This window comes from Mauremys mutica, chromosome 5, assembly GCF_020497125.1.
Source record: "Mauremys mutica isolate MM-2020 ecotype Southern chromosome 5, ASM2049712v1, whole genome shotgun sequence".
Lineage (NCBI taxonomy): Eukaryota > Metazoa > Chordata > Testudines > Geoemydidae > Mauremys > Mauremys mutica.
Window position 1 is genome coordinate 118,992,050 of NC_059076.1, and position 25,914 is coordinate 119,017,963.

The following is a 25,914-nucleotide window of genomic DNA, read 5'->3' on the forward strand; positions in this document are numbered from 1 at the left end:
CTCCCAAAAGTTTATGTATTAAAAACCCAGTTCCAAGGCAAGAAGACTGAGAAACACTGATCAATATTAGACATTAATGTTCTAATCTGTGAATACTGTTTTATTGTTGTAAATCTTGACTAGAAATAATGACCTTGCCTTAAAGAGCAGTTCTGTTCTGAAAAGCAATTGTGTAAGATGGCATTATGGTGTTCCATGTTTATTATCTGTCAGTGATTTCTAAATTTGCTCAGTTTTACAAGTAAAACATTTTTTTATATCAGAGCGCTGTCAACCTGGCATCTGAGAATCAAGTTGGCTTTTACCCATGTCATGCATCATCAACAGTAATAAAGGTCCTAGAAGTCAAATTATCTCCTCAGTGACACTTGTGCAACTGTATGCTTTCAAATTATTCCCACAGCGACACCTTTACAAACCCTTACTTAGCTCTTGTAGTCCACTTTTCATCTGAAGATTTCTAAGTATTCTGCAAAGAAGGATCAGTATCAGTAGCTCTCTATTTTGCAAACCCAAGTGTAACTGTTTGGAACTTAGTAAACAATTCTGTTGATAATACATTAGAAGGAAATGTAATTAATCCATCTCTCTCTCAGCTGAATTGGTTCTGAAGGGCTAACAGGAATAAAAAGTATTAAAAACCCTATTATTTTTTACTTAAGTCAGCAGATATAGTTCTGCATACACATACAAAGCATAGTTATTGAGTAAGAAGGTCCCATTTTCACATAGTTGCTTTTCCAAACAGAACTGCATATTATTAACAAAAGTAGATGGCTCCCTAAGTGGAGCTGAACAAATGATTTTTCTGTTTGGTCACCGAAAAATTTCACCGTTCTCCATCCCTAAATGCCTTATGAACATTCAGATAGGAAACCTCGTCTGTGAATGTGAATAAAACTTAAAGATAGTAAATATCAAAATCCATGTAACAATTTTTCTTAGTAGACTCTGAAACTGGAAACTATTGAAATGCAAATTTAATTTTAAATGAGATTGGGAAATAGTGGGCAAGAGAGACTAGCAGGGTTGGAATGGGCCAGAGCAGAATGTTGATACTTCTTGTATTGGTTCTTCTATCTTACCATTTGTTGACAGAAGGGAGTGGGCTGCATTCTGTTGTGGTAGCCACTTGATCTTGTTTATTTTTTCCTCTATCTCCAAACTCTTCAAATAATCAAATTCAGGCTCATGGCTCTGGAACGTGCTGTAAACATTGTACTCCCCCTGATTGTAAGGCTCATTTTTACTCTGTGAAGAACACGGAGAAACAAAAATGTGTCTGATGTCAGTATTTTATCTCCAGCTTCTGAGCTGACTGAGGTAAACCAGTAGTCATCATAAATATAACAATGCTAGGAAATATTTTGTTTTAAATTTAAAACATGCTGTTGACAGATTGCTTTACTATGACAAATAAAATTTGTTTTTCCGTGGGCATTAAATGGTGTTCAATACCCAGACAAAAGCCTTTGTTGAGATCATTAGGAATGCAAAAATGGAATTACTTCAGGAAAAATCTTATTAAAATGTTGTGGTTATTAAAAAATGGCATGTGACAATCTGGGAATTCAGAATTTAATTTTCACAAGCAGCCTTAACTCTGATCATTCCCCGCATTCCTGGAAATGGTTAGCCACACCCCATAACTTATCTCCATTACATTTCTACATGCCTCAGGATAATATCCATACTCCCCATACTAATGTACAAACTACATTCTTCCAAAGAGGAGCTACAGACCCTCCTCCAATCCATCCTTCTTTTATCAACCTGCTGTACACTCCTTACTTCTCATCATTCATGTACAAACCAAAGAAAGACCTGTCCTCTCCCCTCACAGGTCCCCACTACACAACAGTCACAACACTTTCACAGTCTATCCGCAACATAGAAGGTCTGATTCTCATGAACACTCTCTGGCAGTGTAAAGGGACTCTAAAGTGGGTGTAAATAGGTGAGAATCAGGCCAAGATTCACCAGCCAGCTTTCACTATCTACCTAATAAGCCACCAAGGATATCACAAATACTAATCTGTCCAAACCATCCTGTCTCTACAGAGTACATAGACTGCTATACCTGACTGATTCCCCCCTCAGTGTGCATCTGAGACTGAAGTATCCATATATAACCAAGTCTTCTGGCTAACCCCCTTCACTGGCCAAATACTGGCTGAGATGACAGTGTACAGCATTCTCCAAAACAAAACCAGGCAGGGTATGACATTACTTATTCCATAGTTATGATACAAGGGAAGGTGAGCAGAATTTGAAAAGGAAGAGCGAAAGATATCATAGGAGGGATGTAATAACATATAGCTTTGTGGTGTGATTGCTACTAAATGCAGAGCTAAGCTTGTTTGTGGAACCTTAGCTATGAATTTCAGACTAAACAAGAAACAAAAAACAAAAACAGCTTTTCCTTAACTTAGAAGTTCTGTGCTTCCAATTGTTGGCCTTGCATAGCAACTAGGAATAGCAGGGAAATTCTGAATTAAGACTCTTATCTTCTTTTATTCACCTAATTGAACCTAAATATTACAGGCTGAAAGGATAACACGCTTTGAACAAGACTCTTTTCTGAGGCCCCTTTGTCACACAATCCTTATGGCAAAACACCTTGGGTGATGACATTTTGGCTCCACTGAAGTCAATGGAGGTTTGCCCTTGACTTCACAGGGCCAGGATTTCACCCCCTGTTTTCTCAGCCAAGATCAGCGATCTCCACAACAGAGCAATTAACAGAATGCTCCATGGAGTGACACTGACCTCCCACCCCTCTCAAAATAGGTAACATTCAGTTTTTGTTACCCCTGATAGCATTCAAAAATCGATTAGATCTCAGCAGTGTAAAAAAAAGCTTAGCGAGCAATTACGACGGGAAGCAGTAACAAACATACCTCAGGTTCCCTTTGGAATATAACAACCCGACCTCCCTTGTCCCCAGTAGCCAGTAGTTCTCCAGTGTGATTGAACTCAACTGTAGAAATAATATCAGCTGGAAGGAAAAAGTGAGAAAAGGCAAACCATTAGAAATGTCAAGGGCTCCATAAAAATACAGGAAATTAGGGACTCAAAAGATATACAGAGGAATGCAATAGCAAGCTACCCTTTTAAAAGTTTGCCCTGCCATTAAAATCTGGCAACTAAAACAACTGAAGACTTCTAGAGGCGAGATCATGATTTCAGGCACTGCCTGCGTTTTGAGAGTAGAGGGGTTATATGCACCAAGAAGAGCACAGACATAGCACAGAGAGTTTCTTGCTACAGACTCAGCTTTGTCACAAATTATATTCCTCACCCTCTATGAGGCGTTTAGCACTCTTGGAAGCACAGGAATCCCCCTGTCCTGATATGCAAGGAGTGCAAATGCCTAGTCCCTCCACAGAGGCACGAATGCAAGACTGAGTCTCCTTAGGTGCTTTGCACGCTATGCACTACAAAACATGGTCTGTTCCAGGGCAGAGTTTTTGGCAGATCATTTCAACATCATAAAAACATATCATGAGAAATTTCTAACACACCAGTTTTTGTTTGTTTTTAAATATAGAACCCCAAGAACAATTTTTTGAGGTGACGTGAATGTCATCAAAACTGCAGGCCAGCCTATTTTACCGAACACTATAGAGTTGAAATGAAAGGGGAGAAAAAGAGCTAGAAGGCAGGAAGAACAAATTATTTCACTTGCATGAAAATAAATGTTAGAATCATAATCTGCAGTTAATCCTCACTATTAGCATAATTTAAATTAAAATGTCCAGTGTGATGATAAATTAGGGATACCGAGTTATAGTCAAACGTATAGGATATTACCCACATAAACATGTTTTGGCTTACTATAATTATCAACCTTCAGTGATATGGGACAGATTTTTAAGAAGTGCTCAATACTCCCATTTAGGCACCTAGAAGAGTAGCCAGATTTTCAAATCAGCTCAGCATCCATCAGCTCACATTGAGAACAGTGGGAGTTAGTGGCAGCTGAGCCCTATTGAAAATCTGGACACCCTTTAGGTGCCTAACCAGGATATGTAACCAGCTCTTTTGCAAAACTGGCCCTAAACATAGTCACTAAAATTCAAAAGTATCTAAATGAGAAGTAGAAGTTCCATTTATAAATAAATAAAGAACAGGTACTTTATGAATTAAAAGTACCTGTTCCTATTATTCTTTTACTAATCCAGCCCCAAATCTCAGAAAGCTTCTATTGCCAGTAGCTTTCCCTGTGAGCTATCAAAAAGCTAGGGGGAGGTATACAATTACTAATGTAAAAAGAAAACCTTGTCCTATTACTGAGAAACAGAAAGTTTATTTAAAAATAAACCCTTAAATATAGGATTTTTGAAAACAAGATATATGATAGGCTCTATTATGATTTTTCAGCTTGAGTGGGTGTATGTAGGTGCTAGTATTTCATAGACTTCAGGATGGGACCACAAGTGTGTCACTTATCTTAAGTTGTATAAAATGTGTGGCTACTCACTAATCCTGGGAGGAGACGAAAGGGCAGGGAATTAATTGTATTCTGTTAATATGGGCATGTGTGTAGGAAAAATATCCCTAGGCCAAGACGTGCAGAACTCTAAGTGTGCCTAATGTGCTTCCTAAAACTATGGGCAAAATGCTGCCAATGCTGGAACATTTTCAATTTAAGAATCTGTCTGGGAAATGAAAGGGCTCAGCAGAATCCACTGCTTCTGTTGGACGCGTTATGTCCTCTGCACAGTTCTGAAAGTGCGCCAGGCTGCAATAGGTTGTAGACCCAGGAAACAAAATATGTACAACTCAAGTTGTACATGAGTCAACAGTGTGCCCTTATGAGTCAACAGTGTGCCCTCATTGCCAAGAAGGCTAACGGCATATTGGGCTGCATTAGTAGGAGCACTGCCAACAGATCGAAGGAAGTGATTATTCCTCTCTATTCAGCACTGGTGAGGCCACATCTGGAGTACTGCGTTCAGTTTTGGATCCCCCACTACAGAAAGGATGTGGACAAATTGGAGAGAGTCCAGCAGAAGGCAATGAAAATGATTAGGGGGCTGGAACACATGACTTAGGAGAGGCTGAGGGAACTGGGCATATTTAGTCTGCAGAAGAGAAGAGTGAGGGGGGATTTGATAGCAGCCTTCAACTACCTGAAGGGAGGTTCCAAAGAGGATGGAGCTAGGCTGTTCTCAGTGGCGGAAGATGACAGAACAGGGAGCAATGGTCTCAAGTTGCAGTGGGGGAGGTCTACGTTGGATATTAGGAAAAACTATTTCACTAGGAGGGTGGTGAAGCACTGGAATGGGTTACCTAGGCAGGTAGTCGAATTTCCATCCTTACAGGTCTTTAAGGTCAGGCTTGACAAAGCCCTGGCTGGGATGATTTAGTTGGGGTTGGTCCTGCTTTGAGCAGGGGGTTGGACTAGATGACCTCCTGAGCTCTCTTCCAACCCTAATCTTGTATGATTCAAGCCAGGTCACTGAGTGCATTCGCTTACCTCCTGGGCCATAGCAGCCATCCAGTCTGCTCCAGGACAGGCAGAGCTCTCCCCCTCCACACCTCAGGAGCCCAAAGCTGTTCTCACGGGAGGGGACGGAGAGCAACAAGAGCCCAACAGATCAGAGCGGCTCCAATTCCTCCTCCCCACCCTCTTCTGTGAGCAACATATCAACTCCTTTGCTGCTCTTCCCCTCCGGAAACCCCCTGGGAAGAGGTGAGAGGGATGAAGAATCCCTGAAGCTACCCGTCCAGTCTGTAAGGTGGGAGGGGACCCTGCAAGAGCCTCCCCCACGGGCCTCGGAGAGGAGGGGGTGAAGAATTCGAAAAGGAACAGAAGTGAGGCTGAGGGGGTGGGGTCAGAATGAATTTATGTGGGGATTGGGAGGGCAGAACAGAGAAGGGGGCAGAATTGATAGGGGCTGGGGACAGGCAAATGTGATGTCACTTTCATTTCTGTAGACAATGATAAACTATCCTTCCCAACCACACAGCCACTTTTGTCTGACCACTTTCAGCACTGTGGGGAGAGATAGCTCAGTGGTTTGAGCATGGGCCTGCTAAACCCAGGATTGTGAGTTTTGGGGGGAGGGATAGCTCAGTGGTTTGAGCATGGGCCTGCTAAACCCAGGATTGTGAGTTCAATCCTTGAGGGGACCATTTAGGGAACTGGGGTAAATATCTGTCCGGGGATTGGTCCTGCTTTGAGCAGGGGGTTGGACTAGATGACCTCCTGAGGTCCCTTCCAACCCTGATATTCTATGATTCTATGAGCATATATTGGGACACACGGGATTTCCTCTGCATCCAGGATGACAAACTCTGTTTTTTGCCCCAGCTAATAAAAATGTTGATGCAAATTATAAATGATGATGTGGGGATGTAAATGTTGGGTTTACCTGATACTTGAATTTTGCCTGCTGATCTGAACTTTAACGTAACAGAGCATTAGGACCTACTGTATTTGGGCCCAATCCAAAGCCCGTGAAAGCCTATGGCATTTGACTTTTATGTGGACTTCAATGGGCTTCGGATCAGGCCCTTTGTTAGTGACTGTCCTAAAAGCAAGGGTCTGACTGCAGCATAGGGAGAGAGGGTGCACTACCCAAGCTGTGGGGTGTGAGGTTTTGGGGTAAAATTTATTCCTGCTAAAGGATTTACTTTTCATTTGCTTGTCAATTATTATTTTTTTTGGAAGTTTCCTGACCAGGTCTTTTGGTGTGTAACATCCTCTTTCGTAAAGAGATATTTATTAATTATTTTCTGACCCTGTGAAATTCCTACTGACTTTAACAGCAGCAGCCTTTTATTGGTAAGATGATATATGCATGTGCTCATCCATGTGGGACCTCATCCTAGCCCCACCACGTAGACAGAACTCTTGTTGAAATCAAGAGTGGAGCAGTCTCAAGATGGGGACCCCTGGCTTAAGTGCGCTGAGTAAAACATGACAATGAAACACACTTTGGGAGAGAGAGAGAAAGAGATGGACAAAAAATAAAAATAAGAGGCTTTTTTAGGATGGGCCAATCACTGATCCCCCGAGTAACAACTGAGTAACAGTAACTCATTCTGGGCACTGGTCCTGAGAAAGGACTGAATTAAATTAAAAGGACTGAACTAATTGCAGGAAGATTCAACCATATAGTTTAGTGCACTTGCTAATGGCTCATTCATAGAGTATTTCCTTGAATTGTTTGCATGATATAGAGAATCTCACAATAACACATTACAATATGCTCAGGGCCTGAGCCAATGCCCATTGAAATCAATGGGAGTCTTTCTGCTAACGTCAATCAAGATTGGATCAGGAGACAATGACATGTTGGTATGATTATAATACTGTGCATAGGTTAGGTGTCAATTTCTGGAGCAAAGGTTTAAAACTGTAGCAGTTTAAAAAAAATTAGCAACAAGTGTCCATGAAGTACCATCGCTAATGATGGCATTTGGGGGTAAAACTCAGGCCTGATCTACACTTAAAACTTAGGCTGACATAGTGAGGAGTGTAAAAATCCACCTCCCCAAGTGCCATAGCTCTGCCGACCTAACCTCCACTGTAGATGCAGCTAGGTCAATGGAAAGTGCTTCCGTTGACCTAGCAACTTTGCTCGGGGTGGTGTATTTCCTACAGTGACAGAAATCCCCCCTCTGATCGCTATAGTTGGGGTCTACACTATGGGGTTACTTACAGCAGTGTAGTAACAGGTGCCGTAACTATGCCGCTGTAGAGCCCATAGCACAAACGTGGCCTCTGAATCTCGCAGGTGCTTTAGTTAATGCCTTTCCCCCTAGTAATACTATGATGGTAATTCTGAACTAGAAATTCTAAATATATTTAAGACAATTAAGATGTTCTGGTAAACAGCAGAGGAAATACTTCTTCATTGTATTCTATTGAGCATGTTAATAAAAAATTAGGCCTCTATTAGATAATTACCTTTATTGATCCAGTAAATAAGAGATGAAGATGATCGCTACACCAAAAACACTCCCTATGCAATATATCTGTCCAGCAGGTAAACATCAGTCATGCTCTTTCATAAAGATTAGGCAGCTTGGCTCTTTTGCAAGGGAGGGAGTAGGATCAATTAGAAAAGCCTTCCAGATAATTCCTCTTGGAACATTCCCCAGCACATCCATCAGTACTTTGGGAACTCCAGATACTCCGGTAACATCCTTCGTGGACTCCTACACTGGAGAACTATTACTGCAGTGCACAGTGTGGCTAAGTGCCAGATTCCCCCTTCAGAATATGTAAATGTTCCATGCTGGAAAAGTTGATTCACTCGCACGTACATAGGGGTAACACGTTTGAAATGCAAAAACCCCCGGCATCCACCCCACCCACATCCCCAACCTCCAACTACAAAGCAACTCCACAGCGCACCCCCCCAATATCCATGTATAGTATCTAGAGAGATAACACGTACAGATAAGATTGATAACATTACACATCTCCTCACTCTCACATGACTCAAACTCTCTCACACACATGTGGTGCGCTTGTGTGTTGGTGGGCAGACAGTTGCTGTATTTTCAACAGTTTTGATCTATTATCACTTAAACTGTGGAAGTAGGAACACTGCCGCATTGTTAGCTGGACACAGAAACATTTAACATTAGATATGCCAGTGTATTGTGATACTAATGCAAATTTTTAGATCCACCTTAAAAAAAAAATGACGGCAGATTAAATTATTTTTTTGGAAACTGGCAAATCCATAAAAAAAAACCTGGCCAGGCTGGTCAAATACCAGCCAGGAGGTGTCCCTACATGTACAGTGAGCTAAAATAGATGGTTCCGATAAACAGCCCCCCGCATCCTTCTTCAAATACATATCTTTCATATCACACTTGGCAGTGCCAAGCTTTCCTCTAACACACCAGGATCAGACACAGAGAGAATTCACCAAGTAGGGAACAGTGACTGTGGCCTCAATAGCCAATGGGCAAATGCTGCTGGCCAGACTGTAAACCCCAGCTCAGCTTTGTAAAATATATATGAACTGGCACATGAAGAAATATTTTGAAGCGGCAGTGCTGAACATCCTCACTTGATTAAAAAACAACAATGGTACTTTGGTTCAAAATACTGTTGTTTTTAAATTAAATCTGCACAGAATAATCTAAACTAGAGATGAAAAGCCATATTTGGTCATCTACTCCATGGCTTGCCAAAGCAGGATTGTTTCAACCAATACTGCATATTATCTAGTGCTTTCTTCAGTCTAATTGTACATGGTCACGTGAATAGGAACTCCTCCTTGGGAGATTATGCTACAGACTAATCCCAGTCAGAAGTTTTTCCTGATTCAGGCTAAAGTATCCATTTCTTAAATTCATCCCATTACTACTAGTTATATATGCCCTTTTGCACCTCTCTAACTAATCCCTCTCCAACTTTGGTGTTTACTCCCTTTCAAAACTTGTAGTCCATTCTGCTGTTACCCCACAGCTGCTACTTAGTTATACATATTCAGTTCTTTCAATGTTTTTCTTAAATCAGTGTCAGACAGATCTCTCATTGCATTGCTCTTCTCTGTGCTCCCTGAGGTTTGTTAGTACCTTTCCAATATTCATGTAGGCAGAAATAATTGCAGCGTTCCAGGAACAGTCTCACTAGATCAGTCGTGGGGTGACTATAACCTCAGTGTTCTATGACGGAGTCTCTGCACATGCAGATCAAAATCACATTGGCCTTTTATCCACACTCATAATTTACTGTCCAGTCTCTCTCTTTAGGGCTGGTTTGGCTTCGCAACTTTTCCAGTTTCTTGATTTAAGTAATACAGAAAAGACATAGGTCAAAATATTTAGTTTATGTACAATATGAACCTACACATCATGTACTTCCATAATATTTTGATTATTATACCTTAGATGAATATTGTTATCCCCATATCATACATCCTATGGGCCAAATCCTAAAGGCCTTACTCATTTTTACTCAGCTCTTACCTTTTGTCAAACAAACTCCCCGTAACTTTGACTCAAAACCTCAGGATATTTTCCATCTCTATGGTAACACTGAAACATTTTCAAATTTTAATTGTTCCTCAGAACATAAGGCAAGTAAGGTACATTTCAGAATCACTTCTCCCACTCTGAAAATGCAACCTCTTGGATGAATCGTGGCAGCTTTTTTAAGAGCAAACCCCAATATCATGCAACAGTTTAGGGAAGAGAATGGAAATAAATATTATATCCAGTTGACATTGCAGGGGAAATCTGGATGGTCAATTACTGGATTTGGAGTGGGCCAGAATACTGGAATTAACGTCACTACTGTTACAAAAAATGCAGTGGGATCTGTATTTATCAGAACAAGTCAGGATACCTCTGACTCATGCCTCATCCAAAAGACAGCACTTTCAGCATCACAGCGTCCCTAACAATATGCTGAGGCATTGATTCAGTGCTGACTCAGAGGGCAAGAGTGTCATCTACAGAATCACCAACTTCATTTTCTGTAGCAGCAAGGAGCTCCTGGGATGTCTTTGATCCAAATACTGACCTGGTGTAAACTTGGCTTGTGAGATCTAATAAGATCATGCCACAACCTGTCATGGCTGCAGGCAATCCTCTTTCACACTGATATACAAGTCCCTGAGTAAGCATAATTTGAAAATGTAACAAAGAAGCTCACTACGCAGACGGAGATACAAAACAGAGGGACATAAAAGTAGACAAGAGGCAGACCAGACAAAATATCACACAAGTTCTTGTATAAACTGAATGTCACAATGAAATGCATTATGGGAAAATTAAAGATGATCAGAAAATGGAAAACTTTTTTTGCAAAAAGAAAAATTTGCTACTTTTTTCTGTTTTTCACTAAAAGTTCAAAAAAGTTTCTGAGAAACTAGAAAAGATCATTTTAAAAAACAAATGTTTGAAGCCAAAGGGAATCTTCATTTTTTTAAATAACTGAATGGTTATTCTTTAACAATGGCAGAATTTCCCCCCTTGAAACTGTTGTGGCTGTGTACTCTAGTAGACAGGGAGTACATGGGACCCAGGAGATCTGGACTGTGTTCCCACCTCACCATTGAGGAAGTCACTTCACCTCTCCATGCCTCTGCTTTCCCTCCAAATCCCTGTCAGTCTTGTGCTTAGGAGTGTAAGTTCTTCGGGGCAGAGACGGTCTTTTATTGTGTTTGTACAGTGCATAACACAACAGGGCCCAATCTCAGTTGGGGCCTCTAGGTGCTACTGTCATGCAAATACCAGTAGCATTCTATGACCCTAAGTGTTTCAGGGATTGGTGAAACAGGATCATCAACCAACAAGAGGATGGAATCCACATTAAGTAAGAATCAATGCATCCACTCCCTTTGATGCGGTTGTGTTCCTAACTAACATTGTGACTGGCTCCATTGCTAGCATGAGCAAATGTATTCATGGCAAAATCTAAACAGCCTAATTCAGTCCCATCCAGCATTTTTTCTCATCCAAGGACAACATGGTTTCTGGGTCTAAATGGTTCTTTGTTTTCTAAATGTAACAAACTCCTGATGTGGCCTTAAATGCTGAACAGCACCCTGGAAAAGTAAGGCTGCTGCTGTGGAAAGGTATGGAGAATACTGTGAACTTTAGCCTTTGCCTGTCCTGTCCACCAGCACTGAGCAGGGCTGCTCTTTCCCTCACAATCCTAACTGGGGAAATAAGGTGGGTGAGGTAATATCTTTTATTGGAGCAACACGGCTGCAGCTACACGGCATACAATCCCAATTGGGGCTTTAGTTGCACTATGCACTTTGCAGCCGCTCAGCAGGAGCAATGCCAGCTCCCACCTGATTAGCAGGGAGCTGGGAGAAGAGCGGCTGAGCTTGCCCAGAGTGAAGAACACTATAAGATTTCAAGCCATGACGCAGCTTGGACTAGTGTATGCTGGGTGCTGCTCATTCGACTCAACCCTGCTACCAGCTGCACAAACACGTAATCAGGTGTCCAAGGCCAGTACAGGAAAACACTTCAGTGCGTGCTTAATCCCATGTCTATACCAGACAACACTTAAACAAATGCTCATGTGCTCACCCAAATAGGGATCCTATCCTAAACAGGGGGTTAAAGGCTGTCATTAATGGCCACAGTTATTAGGTTTTTAAAAACAAATTGTCCCTACCTGATTTACTGTGCAAAACCAATAACTTAACAATAGTTCTCTCTTTGCGTTGTGATTTTTTTAAAGAATATTTACAACATTTAATAAATTAAAAATCTACAAACTAACCAGTAATGTAGGGACTATTTGACAGATAGAATGAAGCAACTAGGACAACAACTCTTGGAGCAAAGTCAATGGGGGAAGATGGTCTTTCAGCTAACGCACAGGCCTACTAGTCAGGAGATCTGGATTCTATTCTGAGCACTGGGAAAGGCTTCCGATGTGAAAACAAGTTCTTACGGACTATATTTGTTAAAGTGGCATTGATTTTCATGTCCAGTTTAAAACACCAATGGCCTGATTTCAGAGGTGCTGAGCACCCACCTATGTCTGTAATACTGAGAGTTGTGGGGACCCCAAACCTCTAAAAATGAAACTGAAGAGGCTTGATCCTGTGCCCATTGAAGTTAAGGGAAAAGCTCCAACTAACTTTAACAGTGCAGGTTCAGGCCACTATTGTTTCAAGTTGAATATCCAAAAGTTCAGATGCCCAAAATTAGTGGCCACTTCTTAAAATGTTTGCCGTAAGTGCCTCTGTTTCCTCACCTATGAAATAGTTTCCTTAGCTGAGCAGGGTTTTTTAAGGCTTAATTTGTTAATTTTTAAAGCACCTTGAGATCCCTGCATGGATAACTCTTAACTATTGGTCCTACTGAGCCCAGGAGCTCTTTATTACTTGACTCTATGAAACTCCGACCTTTGCGTATGAAATACTCCCTGGATTGGTAAAGAATGTGCTACATTCCCTTTTCCTTCACCTTTTTCATTAACTACTTCAGCAGCTCTCAAACTGTGGGTCCGGACCCCAACGTGGCTGATGTTATACTTGCTGGGGCCCAGGGCTGGACTCCCACCACCCTTGGCTGAAGCCGAAACCCCAAGGGTGTCAGCCGTGGGTGGCAGGGATCAGGTTACAGGTGCCCCCCCGGGGCTGAAGCCCTTGGGTTTTGCCCGCCCAAGCCCTGCCCAGGGTGGGTTCCAGCTTCGGTCCCCCTCCTGGGGTCACATAGTAATTTTTGTTGTCAGAAAGGGGTCACAGTGCAATGAAGTTTGAGAACCCCTGAACTACTTCATTATCACTGAAGGAAATAGATTCGCTGATTTGCTAAGCCCTTCATCTCAGGTGATTTTAAACTGTTCAGTAATGTTATTAGATGGTTAGTCTAGATATTTAACCTTTAAGACCAGAAATACAATTTCTAAGTTTCATAAATATTTTACTCCGAAACTATCAACAGAAATATCGGTACTGAACATACACAAAAAGGTCTATATAATAAATATTGTACAACATACGCTAAGCAAATTATTCCTTGCTGATGTATGAAAAATACAGCTGGACATTTATTTCTCAGTGTTTGCTGGCAAAAAGACCACTTTTAATTGTGAAAGATCAGGATTCAACAACAGGCTTAAAACACCCTGCTCAAATGCTATGGAAATTTCAAAACCGTGTCAGTCCTTTCCCATTACCAAGTAACCATAAGGTGCAAGAAGGCAAAACTTACCATGGGCATCACATCATGTATTTACGGCTTCCTGCACTGGGTATAAACTGATGCTCATTGGATAAACCTTGCCTGTGCTGTGAGCTTTCAATCCCTCCCTATTAATTTCACACTGAGGAGCCACACAGCCTGGCAGCCAGTAACAGAAAGATTAGAAGTGGTGCTGCCAAGTGTTAAAAAATGCTAGGCAACAATGCCTGAATGGGATCATGGAAAGCCCTAGCAGATACCCTCTCACTTCTGAGCAAACAAATGCCCAAACCTGAAAGGACTTAATTTATTAAAATCCGTCTTTCAGTATAGACTAGTCTTATTGTTTTCTTTTTCGCTAACATAAAACAAATACAGTGACGGTCTGTGTCCAGCAAGCATCAATTTTGCGAAAAGGGGCTATTGCAATTCAAACATAAAAAGAAAAAGATTATTAGGACCTTAAAGGGAACTCTTCCATTTAAAATATATACAAGGAGCACTGAAAAGTCATCTAAAATTTACAATCCTGTATCAAACAATGTTCAGCATGGATATTTCCTATTTAATAAACATAAACATTAACAGGATTTTACTGTCAGCTAGTTCTGAACTTAAAAAAAATGTTTTTAAACTGAGCAATTAAGAGCTGGGGCACAGGGGAAGCAAACATTTCAGACAGGCACATTGGTATTACAAGTAACACAAAATAATCGTATTTAGCACTAACCAGTTTTCATGTTCAAGATTTTTTGGTTTTTTTTATACAGACAATACTGCATTAATCCTCCCAACACCCTGTGTTACTATTTCCATGTAACACATGGGGAAAATGAATAGGTCAAGTGACTTGTGCAAGGCTACACACTGAGTCTCGATTATACAAACACTGAAAGACAAACAGTATAGACCATGGCTCAGCAAACCAGCTCTGTTCATAAAAGCATTTAAGTGCGTGCTTTACATTAAGCATATGTTTAAGCCTCATTGATTTCAGTTCAAGATCATGTTCGAATGTTTTGCTGAATTGGGACCCCCAACGAACAGGGCACATTAGTAACATGACAGGCCCTGTGCAGAAAAAGGGCAAACAGCCCACGCAAATGGGTGGTACTTATTTGGGTGGATCTGGGAAATAGGATCGTAAGCCCCAAAATGAAAGAGCCAGGGCAACTGAGCAGCACCTGCTCAATATGGAGTGGTGACGGGAGAAGCATCAGACACAGTCTGCTGTACTGAACGTGAGCCATGTGGATCATAGCTGTGCATTGACCAACTGGACACAGCCCTAGTTTGCCAAATTTCCCACTCTGCTCTGCTGTGGGGACTCTAGCTGGAGTTTTCTTCCTCAGCGTGAAGAAGATGGGGAGTACAATTGTGTGGGTTTGCTCTAGCCTGTTCTACAAGCACAGCAGAAACAATGCATTTCTGCGGCCTTCAGTCCTGATGGAGCCATGTAAAAGGGAGAGGATTAGCTATATTGTACATGAGACTGAACACTGGAGCCTTTGTTCAGAACACTTACTTTATGCACAAACATCAACGGCTTAGCAAATTTTTAGTTTCTAGCGCAGAGTGTGTGCAATTTTTCCTCATTTCACGAACAAACCTTATTCCACCCCATCACGCCGCTCACATTTTGAGGAGGCTCCCAAACACTCCTAGGCCTGATTCCAAACTCTCAACAGTTTTAAAACAATGGATTTGCTCATGATTTACACTGGTATAAGTGAGATAAGAACCAGACCCTGTATTTAGAAGAGGTGAAGTGGCCAAAACCAGCTGTATTTTATCCCTATTATCTAAAAACAAAATGCAAGCTGAGTTAACTGAGTGGCCTGATCCAAAACCCATTGAAACTAATGGAAAGATGGTCCCTTACTTCAATGAGCACTGGACCTGGCCCAGCATGATTAGCAGGAACATGAACAGAATCTGAAGTATTCTTTTACCATCCTTTCATCTCTACACATCCAAGCACATGAAGGTAAGTACCATGGAAGATAAATAGTAGGGGAAAGGCAGTCAAAATGTACATGTCATTACTAATTTTCTGGTCCAAGTAAAAAGCACATTTTTGTTCTTTGTGAAATAGAAAGTGGAATACTGGCTATTGCAAACAGCAATAAGTATTTGATGAGTTGTTTTTTTAATCAAATATTCATCTTAGAGAGCTATCTGCATATAACCTTCAGATGCCATTTTATTATTTTTTTTAAAATTTAATTTAAAATAAATTATCATATAAAATGGTGTATATTCCTTCCCCTCCCTCCCCACATATATCCCAGGCTTCCAGATAAATAAACTGGCAATCAATTTTTTTATTTTAAATAACAATTAGAACTATTCATCCTTCCCTATTTTCTCCTCTGTGATTTCCAGCAGCGGGTCAGCAGCTAAGGTCATAACATGGGGCTTGTTGGCTGTCACAGGAGCTTGATGCCAAGCTGTGTTAGATACTCATCTAGTGTTAGCATCTGTTTGCTTGGCAAGCTCCAAAGGCAGTTGAGCTGACAGCTCTGAATTTGCCTCTGGGTCTGTCACAAGATTATATGGCTGCTGGACTTTGGGGAGTGCCTGATACTGCTTTGATGAGCATCCTACACATCACAAAACATTACATCCTTCCTTAAGAGCTTCTGAAATCAATAGTTGTGATCTTTCAGAATAATCTAGGTGGTGTGGTTAGCTGTTTTGAGAAAATTAAAAACAAAAGCAATATATATAAATAAATAAAGATAACTAACTCCCATTGCTTAAATCAAACTGCCTTCATGTTGATCCAGTTTATGTAATATGACCTGAGGATCTCATAAGAGGGCATGAATATCAGTAGAATACCAAGAGGCAAGGAAGTCTGTTTCAGTAAATACGCTGATATGACAATGAACAGTGCTTGTGTTTTTCAAAGTGTCATTACCAAACACAGGCAGGCTGTTTATAGAATTGATGCATTGGCCTGATACATCATTGCCAATGCCATGTAGTGATTTACACAAATGTAAACAAAGTGCCAATAAGTGCATCCAGCACAAAAACAATAATTTGGTGGTGACTTACATCCATTTCACACTAGTGTAGGAGCTCAATCCTACAAGGTGCGCAGAGCACTGTGAGCTAATCCAACAAACTGCTTAAGCTTTTGCTTAACTTTTAGTATGTAAGTCACCCAACTGACCTTGAAGGAACCACTCATGCTTAATGTTAAGCATCTGCTTAAGTGCTTTTCTGCATCCAGGGTAGATGCTCAGCACCTTGGTGGATTGAGCCCTGTACCAGGTACAAAGCAAATGATGAACCTGGCTCGTTGTATCTGAATACATTACGTTGCTTTAATTAGTGATAAATAACAATTCAAAGAACATGCTAATTCAAATACAATGCATCAATCCTAGCCTGTGTTTGTGTTTTGTAATGGAATGTCAAAAACTGTATATAGCCTCAGAAATACACATCACATTTTGTATTAGTCCCAAGGGACAGCAGTCATCTAGTGTTACTAAATCAGAACACAATGTAAATGCGAACAGTACAATGCAGGACACAGTCTAAAACCACAGCAGCATTGTTGGCTGGTGGGGCAGGTTGTGATTTCACCTGGACTCTTGCACTAGAAGAGGGGTGGGCAAACTATGGCCTGTGGGCCACATCCGGCCCTCCAGACATTTTAATCCAGTCCTCGAGCTTCCACCGGCCAGCGGGGTCAGGGGTATGCCCTGCTCCAGTGCTCCAGCCGGGGAGTGGTATCAGAGATTTGCCCTGCTCCGTGCGGCTCCTAGAAGCAGCAGCATGTCCCCACTTCAGCTCCTACACATAGGGGCAGCCCCAAGCTCCCACTGGATGTGGTTCTTGACCAACGGGAGCTGCAGGGGCGGTGCCTGCAGACAGGGCAGCATGCAGAGCTGCCTGACTGCACCTCCACATAGGAGCCGGAGAGGGGACATGCCACTGCTTCTGGGAGCTGCTTGAGGTAAGCGCCGCCTGGAGCTGGCACCTCTGACCCCCTCCCATGCCCCAACCCCCTGCTCCAGCCCTTATCCCCCTCCCGGCCTCCGAATCCCTCTGTCCCAGCCCGGAGCAACCTCCTGCACCCCTAATGCTTCATCCCCAGCCCCACCGCAGAGCCTGCACCCCAGCTGGAGCCCTCCCCTCTCCCCCCCTGCACCCCAACCCTCTGCCCCAGCCTGGAGCCCCCTCTCACACCCTGAACTCTTCATTTCTGGCCCGGCCCCAGAGCCCGCACCCCCAGCCGGAGTCCTCACCCCCTCCCGCATATCCCAACACCCAATTTTGTGAGCATTCATGGCCTGCCATACAATTTCCAGACCCAGATGTGGCCCTCAGGCCAAAAAGTTTGCCCACCCTTGCACTAGAATCTAGCAGCATACAGTTATGCTACTGCCATGTTAACTCAGCCTTGCAGAAGACTGTTTCCAGCCAAACAATAGCAGCAGCAAAGGTGGGAACTCATTTGTTCCCTATCACATTCAGTTAGGAGATGTGAATTTCAGAGCCTCACATCATTTAAATACTAACAATACTAGAAAAGAAATTAAATGCAAAAAAGCTCCAGTACTGCAACATTAAGGATGGAAAGTTAAAAGCAAAAGAGTCGGGAAATGCAAATTGTCCAGATCTCTGTTTCCTATAGAAAAACCTGCCTGAGAATCACCTCAGAGAATTTTCTGAGAAACATCTCTTCAGGTCGGAGGGGTTTCTAGGGTCATGGTGATGGCCTCCCAAACCTGCAGGTCCTGGGAATCTGCACCATCCCCAGGTCCATAAATACTGGAGCTATGTGCTCGGAGAGCTGCTTCTGAGGGCTGCAATCAGTTGCAGGCACACATAATTGCAAGCCACACCAATAACATTTATACAACTAACTCCTGATCTGTATGTGCAATCAGGTAGTTAGATGTACAAGTGCTCTTTTATGCATCCTCGATGATTTGACCTGCAATCAATACTGGGTTTTAAAAAACTTGGCCCATAATGACTACTGCATTCCCCACAGTACAGAGTAGCGTTGTTGCAATATGGTAGCTTGAGTGGTCCAAAATACTACAATGCTAGTAACTAGTTTGAGCACTAACTCCGTTATATCACAATGCAAACCTAAATTTCTGATATCTGGTTGGTATGTGCCTGATGTTTGGATTGTATCCCAAACCCAGAACGTAAAGGAAAGGGGCTGGCAGCCAATGCAGGTGAGAAGAAGGAGGGTTTCTCCTTCACTGGAGGTTGCACCTTCAAGGATCATCTTGCCCTCTTCTCATCCCATAGGTCACTGATTTTTAAACGCAACTCCCCACTGAACCAGTGAGGGGAGGGACTCACTATTTGCATTACAGTTGATCTAGAATTCTACATCCCCCACCCCCCGGATTCTATTGTACAAACACAGTGATAGATAGTCCGTGACTCAAAAGAGACAAGACAGAAAAATGATGGAAGAAATGATATATAGACAGGGAACTGTGGTACACAGAGATTATTTGCTCAAAATCACACCGGAATTTTGCAGCAGAGGCAGGAATTGAACCCAGATTTCCTAAATCCTTTTAGCCACAAGACTACCCTCCCTCTTTATAACAATCACTTAAAACCAATAATATGATATAGCACCATCAGAACTACTGAAACACATTTATCCATTTTTTTAAAAAGCTGACTCTGGAATCTCTAAAAAGAGAATCACTGGTTTAGAATAAGCCTCCTTCTTCATTAAGGTAGTAACCTCCCCAACAGAGAAAACTGTAGCTGCTTCCATTGTCCTAGGAAGGCAGAAGCTCTTTCATTTTAACTGCCCCAGGGAGGTAATCCTGCCCTTAGAGAATCAATGAGAAATCCTTGTCAGGTGTAAGCAGAGGGATAAGTAAATCAACACATTGGGCTAAACTGAATACACTGCACTGCGACTCACACAAAGGCCAGGGTAGGAAAATACATGTTCTCTCTTTCTCAAAGTCAGCCCATATCTGTCTTCAGGCTCCCTGCAGGGAGACTATCTGCCTTTAGAAAAAAGAACAGGAGTACTTGTGGCACCTTAGAAACTAACACATTTACTTTCCTCTGTACAGTGTTGTTGTAGCCATGTTGGTGCCAGGATTTGAGAGAGACAAGGTGGGTGAGGTAATATCTTTTATTGGACCAACTTCTGTTGGCAACAGAGTCAAGCTTTCGAGTTTACACAGAGTTCTTCTTCAGGTCACTTGCCTCTGGTATTTGCACTGAAGACCATGCAGGCCCCGCAGTCCTCCACCAGCCTGCCTACTTCCAAATCCCTCCACAAGGGCAGGTCTCTCAATCCCTGAAGAGCTCTGGAAGGTAGGAACACACTGCTGTGCTGATCTGCCCATGCAGTGTGGAAGAGGTAAGATTTTGGGGGCACAGTCTGGCTCTGAGAAATAGGCCAAAGTCTGAGGTCCTAACTGTATATGGTTCACATGGTGAAGCTGAAGCAGTCAATTCAACTGGGATCCTCCTATTTAATTTGCACAGAGATCTAAGCTGATTCCAATGGACAGCACATTTTCACCTGCTCATTGTTTGAAACTCATCCTCCTGCTGGTTCCAGGTGCACCACATTTCCAGCTGGGGATTGCTCTGTCATAAAAATCCTACTCCAGGGAGTTCCTTAAAAAGTCATTTTTTTTCAGAGAGCAGATGAATGAGAAACATTATAGTAGAAGCCCATCAGATGAAAAAGAAATGTATTATACTAACACTGAGTTTACACAAAGGTCACTTTGAAGTATGCCACAGTGCCTGGTGAGTTGGAACCTGACAGTTACACGGATTCACCACCAAAACACATTTAGTAAAGGAAAACAAGACATTACAAACCACACTGAAAATCTCACATTTTTCTGCATGTCTCTTGAATAACTAACATGATCTGGAAGCCAGCTGGTAAAATAATGAAGACAAGAGGGCCAGTAAAATGATGCTGAACATAAGAGGTACTACTTTGTACTAATTAGAAACAATGTGCAGTTTCATGACACTTTATAGACTTCAATTATCATACTCTGCAGGAAGGAGCTCTCAAACATCTGTATAATGATTATTATCCACTGGGATGCCGTTTACAGTGCAAAGTATTAAAAACAGGGCCAAAAATCAATTATAATCTCTGTAAATGAGCATATTGTTCATCTAAGGGATTTGTTGGAAATTGCCTTAAAAAGAGAGAGAAACTGATTTAACAATGAAAAATAGGCAAAAAAATACATCTGATTTGCACAAAAATAAGATTAAATATAATTTTAATGACAATTTATTTATAAAATGCATGTACAAAAGAGTATTATTAGAATTCATGGCAAACAAAACAGATCCACTAAAGTCATGAATCAGAGTCAAGTTGAAGATGTATTTATTTTTTTTAAATTTTAGGGCAGAGGAGAATCCTGAAAACATTTCCCGTTGAAGCCAGGAAATTATTCACATGGGTTACATATGTCCTTGAGTGTTTGTAGAATCAGAGCCTTAATTGTTATTACATTTTATTATTTTCTTATTGAAATAAAAAATTAATGCATTAACATTAATACATATATACGAGAATGATGGCAGATGTACAAGTCATTCCGTAGTTAAAGGCATCATATCAATCATCAACATTTAACAAATCTGCCATTGAGAATTATATCGATGAGAATTCCATCAATCGATGAATTAAATATATTTATCATTATTCCCTGGAATTAATGGAAAATATATACATTACAATACCATATTAGTACAATACAATAAACTTCACTATTATGAAAACAAGACTGGAGTATAAATGTTTTTTCCCCTCAGTAGTTGATCTTAGTAGAAAGTTGTAGTGTTCGATCTTCACAATGCAGGATATTTATAATGGGACATGGATGACAGTGTCTTCTGGGGACTGCAGTGAGGGTGAGGTTCAGTCCAGGTCAGACAGAGGTAATGCTGGTAAGTATGGTGAAGCAACTAGAAGATGTGATAGGCATTACATGAGAGAGTGCAACTGGCATCAGTTTGCTGTTTGAAGGTAGCAGTCATGACCAAAAGTCTCTTTCCATACATATGGTGAGGTGAGTGCAACCATTTCTTTTAGATGCTGCCTTCATTTTACTTGACCTTTGTCACCGTAAGCATAGATTAATTAATGTGTTACATGCACATGGCTACACCTTGAGAACGCTCTGAAACTGGTGCAGATCACAATAGCTTTCTTGGCAAGTGGAGTTTCATGCCAAGAGCACATGATGCTCAGGAACTGTCTGTGACTGCCTGGGGAGGGAGGAATCCAGCTCTAAGTGGTTTGGGAATCAGGCTGAGAGGCCAACTCCCTCTCTGCACCATCCTTACTCAGTTGCGATCAGAGGAGGTTCTCCAGCTGGAATTCCCCTGTTATCAAAAAGAAGCAGCTGCTGGTCCCCCTGTGAATTAGCACATCCTATAGGTGAGGGAAACTCCTAGGTCCACCAAAGCCTACCTGTGATATCCTTCTAGCCATACTTCAAAACCCAACTTTCCTCTTAGGGCAGTTGGAGCGAGAACTGTCAGGGGGATGTGCTGGCAGGGTTACTATGAGATGTTTAGAAATTAGTGTTTTTCTACTGTGCGTATAGATGGGCATTTCTTAATTTTATTGTGTGTGCGGGGGGGGGGGAATAGAACAGTCTATTGTTTGCTGCTGTAAATTGTTGACTAAGTTATGGGAGGGTGCGCAGCACATAGCATGGGAGTTTCCTGGTCATTTATAAATAAAAATAAATAATACACATAGGATAGTTTCACACCCATAGCCATCTGCTTTGCAATGGGATGTCCAAGCCCAGCTGTGAGGCTGTGCAGTTCCTTTACTGATAGCAATATGCTTAATGCCATGTACTCCATGGCAAAAAAACAAAACAAAGCAAATCCCGAAGAGAGAGGGAGAGAGGATTTTACCCAAAGATCAAGAGCAGCCTTTGCAGCTACCTGATGCAGGAAGTCTGGTGTGGTACTTCCTTGGGACAGTAGTTCAAATAAGCTATATTCAGCTACAACTCCTCCCGATTTAAGTCAAAACAGCAGGTGACCACGCTCAGGATAACAAAGCTTTGAATGCCTCTAACAGGTTACCTGGGGACTACTACTGCTATAGATAGACCTGCTAAATGAAAAGGAAGAAGACAATTATGCTGCCTGACATCACTGTAAAACTTTTGTTCTCATTCATAGTAGTGACAGATCAGCAGAGATTATCATCAATAATTTTCTGCTGCAGTAAGGCTCATTCCTGCTCTCATTGAACTAAACAGAGCAAGACTCCCACTGATTTCAATGGTATTAACCATCAGCAGTTGTTAGCACAGAATTATGAGCATAAACCATATGGACTAGTTGATTCAAATAGTTTATCTTCATTCATCAAAACACCATGCGCCAAATGAACATAGGCAGAGAACTGATCCCAGTCCAAAGGTCATGCTGAACATACAAATTAGAGTGTCTGCTGACACACGTTACCATCAGCAGCAGCATAACTCTGGTGCTGCCTCCTATCAGTCTGATGGCCATTATCGTAAAGGGAAAACTGAGAGCAACCCTGCGGTAACCTCTAGGGAAATCTAGTACCTATTAGAGACTGGATGCCTCGGACAGAAAACCCTCCCCACTAAGTGTAATATGAAATAGGTCATAAAAATGATTTCTCACAACAGGCTACATGTTTGTTTCCTGAAAGCCCTGTCTTTAAAAAGAGAAATGTTAAAATCAACTTGTGATTTCACTGCAGCTCTAGTGAAAAGCTCTTGAAATACTTTATGTACTGAGTAGGGCAAAAACCAGAGACAAGGATTCTGAGAATAACTATATGACTGGTAATCCATACACATTTAATTGCATAGTAGTAACACAACTGCTTTCATTACTGTTTATAGCTTCAGATACCCATTAGCACAATCCCCAAGGTTCCTTGTGAATAATTAGATTAGGAAAGGGGGAGCTCTGATGAAACACAGTAGGATGTGATGCTTATGAAACAGCACATCTTGAATCCAGATGCTGACATGCCAACATCATGAAAAGCTAATTTACACATCCAAATTAATACCATCATGATGATAATATAAAAGGAAGATATGCAAATAAAATGAGCTGTGAAAAATAATGACAAAAAAGAATTGAGCGACAGAGGATATACAAATACACATTTTTTTTTTTTACTTTTTAACCTACGTGGGTAGGTGTAAATAGACTAAATGCCATATTCATGAGGATAGTTCTTCTTATCCAGTATTATTAAAAATGTATTCTATTATGTAGTAACACAACGACAAGCGGCTTGATAAATACAGCCATGTACGTAAGACACATGTAGCACTCATATAAACAGGTGAAGAATGTTATTAGATTGTCCTAATAATGCGTTTCCATTTGACACACAGAATGTTTCTGTATTGTTCGGCACATCTCAGACAAGTGTTATCAATAAAATTAACACTGGTATCATTCTTCAATTAGAACAGTGTCTAAACACTGTGTATGTGTACACAGACAAAGGACCAGATTTGTAAAGGTATTTCAGTGGGAGTTAGGCACTTAGGTACTTTTGAAAATCCCTATCTGCATCTTTAGGTGCCTAAATACCTTTAAATATCTAACTCTAAGTTCATTTTAACAGGAAATACTGATATCTTTGTGTGACAGGAGATTACTTCTCTCTTTCTCTTGTATGGTTATCTTGGATTTAAGGTTGTTAACTTGAGCCTGCATCAAAATGCAAACGTTATGGGGCAGATTCTGATGCTCACACATGGATCTCAGTGAATTCAGTTTTCGTTCTGTATTTTTGATAGCACCTTGTGTATAGGCCACTTTCCCCTGTGGCTTACTTTGTGCATTTGACAGCAGTTTCTGCATAATCAATTCCACTATTTTACTATGGTCACTTTCCCCTGTTCTTTATCTGGATTCTTTCAACACAGCAGCAGCAGGAAAAAACAAATTGTGAGAATGAGACAAATGCAGTTGTAAATCCACAAGTATTGGCAGGAGGACTCAGGGGCAAGTGCAGTAACAAACTATTATTAACCGTTTTCTAATTGATTAGAGTTCAGCTTGACAAAGTCTGTTTAATAATGAGATATTTTACTGACATCTGGTTGAGGACCTTATATTGAAATCTCACACAAGCAATCTTTACTCATTGATATCCAGTGTGATTATCTGTATGAGCAAGAGCTATTCACAGACATAAGGGTCTGTGAGATTAGGCCCTACTTCTGTGAAAACTGCCTAGGATAAATAAAGAAGGGTATGTCAACCCTAGAAATGCTACAGCTGCAATGCTGCTGCTGTGCCGCTGTAATGTGGACACTTACTACAGTGACAGAAGGGGTTCTTCAGTCGCTGGAGTAAATCCAACTTGCTGAGAGGCAGCAGCTTCCGTTAACCTAGCAGTGTCTACACCAGGATTAGGGTTGGCTTAATTAAATCACACAGGGTGTGGAATTTTTCACAGCCCTGAGTTATGTAATTAAGCCAACCTAACTTTGTAGTGTAGACCAGCCCTAAGCAACATCATTTAGATCGCAAAGCACATTACAAAGCACTTTTCGCTAGAGTCACAGCTATCACAAAAAGGAAGTGATGTATTCAATAATATTTCTGTACCAATTGGTATTGCTGTGAACTTCATATTGCTCTACGTTTAGTTGCATTAACAAAAGGATAAACAATAATATTGTAAATAAACTATTAAATAAATACACAGTGTCCCTCATCTTGAATACTGTATTCATTTCTGATCACCCTATCCCTAAAACGGTATTGCCCAACCTCAAGCATTCAAAAACCATGAGTCAGGCCTGCAAAAATCCTGAGACTAGCTTAAAAAAAATCATACCTCTTAAAAAAATTAACAAATGTTAGGTTATTTTTATTTGCCTTCTATTTCTGCAACTTTAGGGTGCTCTTGTGTCACATTTTCTGGCTTTTCTCCATTACCGTGAGGACTAGAAACTTGTTCTTTTTTTAAATGAAAGCTGAGATTTCCATGCCATCTCTTCCAGCAGCTGGGGCTTTAAAAAAATCACCAAATATCATGAGACTTGAAATGAAATTGCAAGAGTTGGCATCAGAAATCGAAAAGGACCACAGCACAACAAAAATGATTAAATTAGATAGGAGACCAATGAGAAGTGACACGACAAAGGTATATAAAATAATGACTGGCATGGAGAAAGTCATCTGGGTATTTTGGTTTGCTTTTTTTTTCATGGTACAGAAATAAGTGGGACCTAATGAAGTTAAAAGGCA

The 25,914-nt window shown here is 41.2% G+C and overlaps 1 protein-coding gene across 5 annotated transcripts in view; it reads right to left on the reverse strand.

Annotated features, from left to right (window-relative positions):
- Positions 1-25,914, reverse strand: part of PPP2R2C (protein phosphatase 2 regulatory subunit Bgamma) — a 280,747-nt gene that overhangs the window by 74,683 nt on the left and 180,150 nt on the right. For all 5 annotated transcript variants that reach the window (XM_045018596.1, XM_045018598.1, XM_045018600.1 and 2 more), the window contains 2 exons: positions 2,901-2,998; positions 1,086-1,251 (listed from right to left, as the gene is read on the reverse strand). In XM_045018596.1, coding sequence (XP_044874531.1) covers positions 1,086-1,251; positions 2,901-2,998 — 264 coding nt within the window. The remainder of the gene's footprint in view (positions 1-1,085; positions 1,252-2,900; positions 2,999-25,914) is intronic.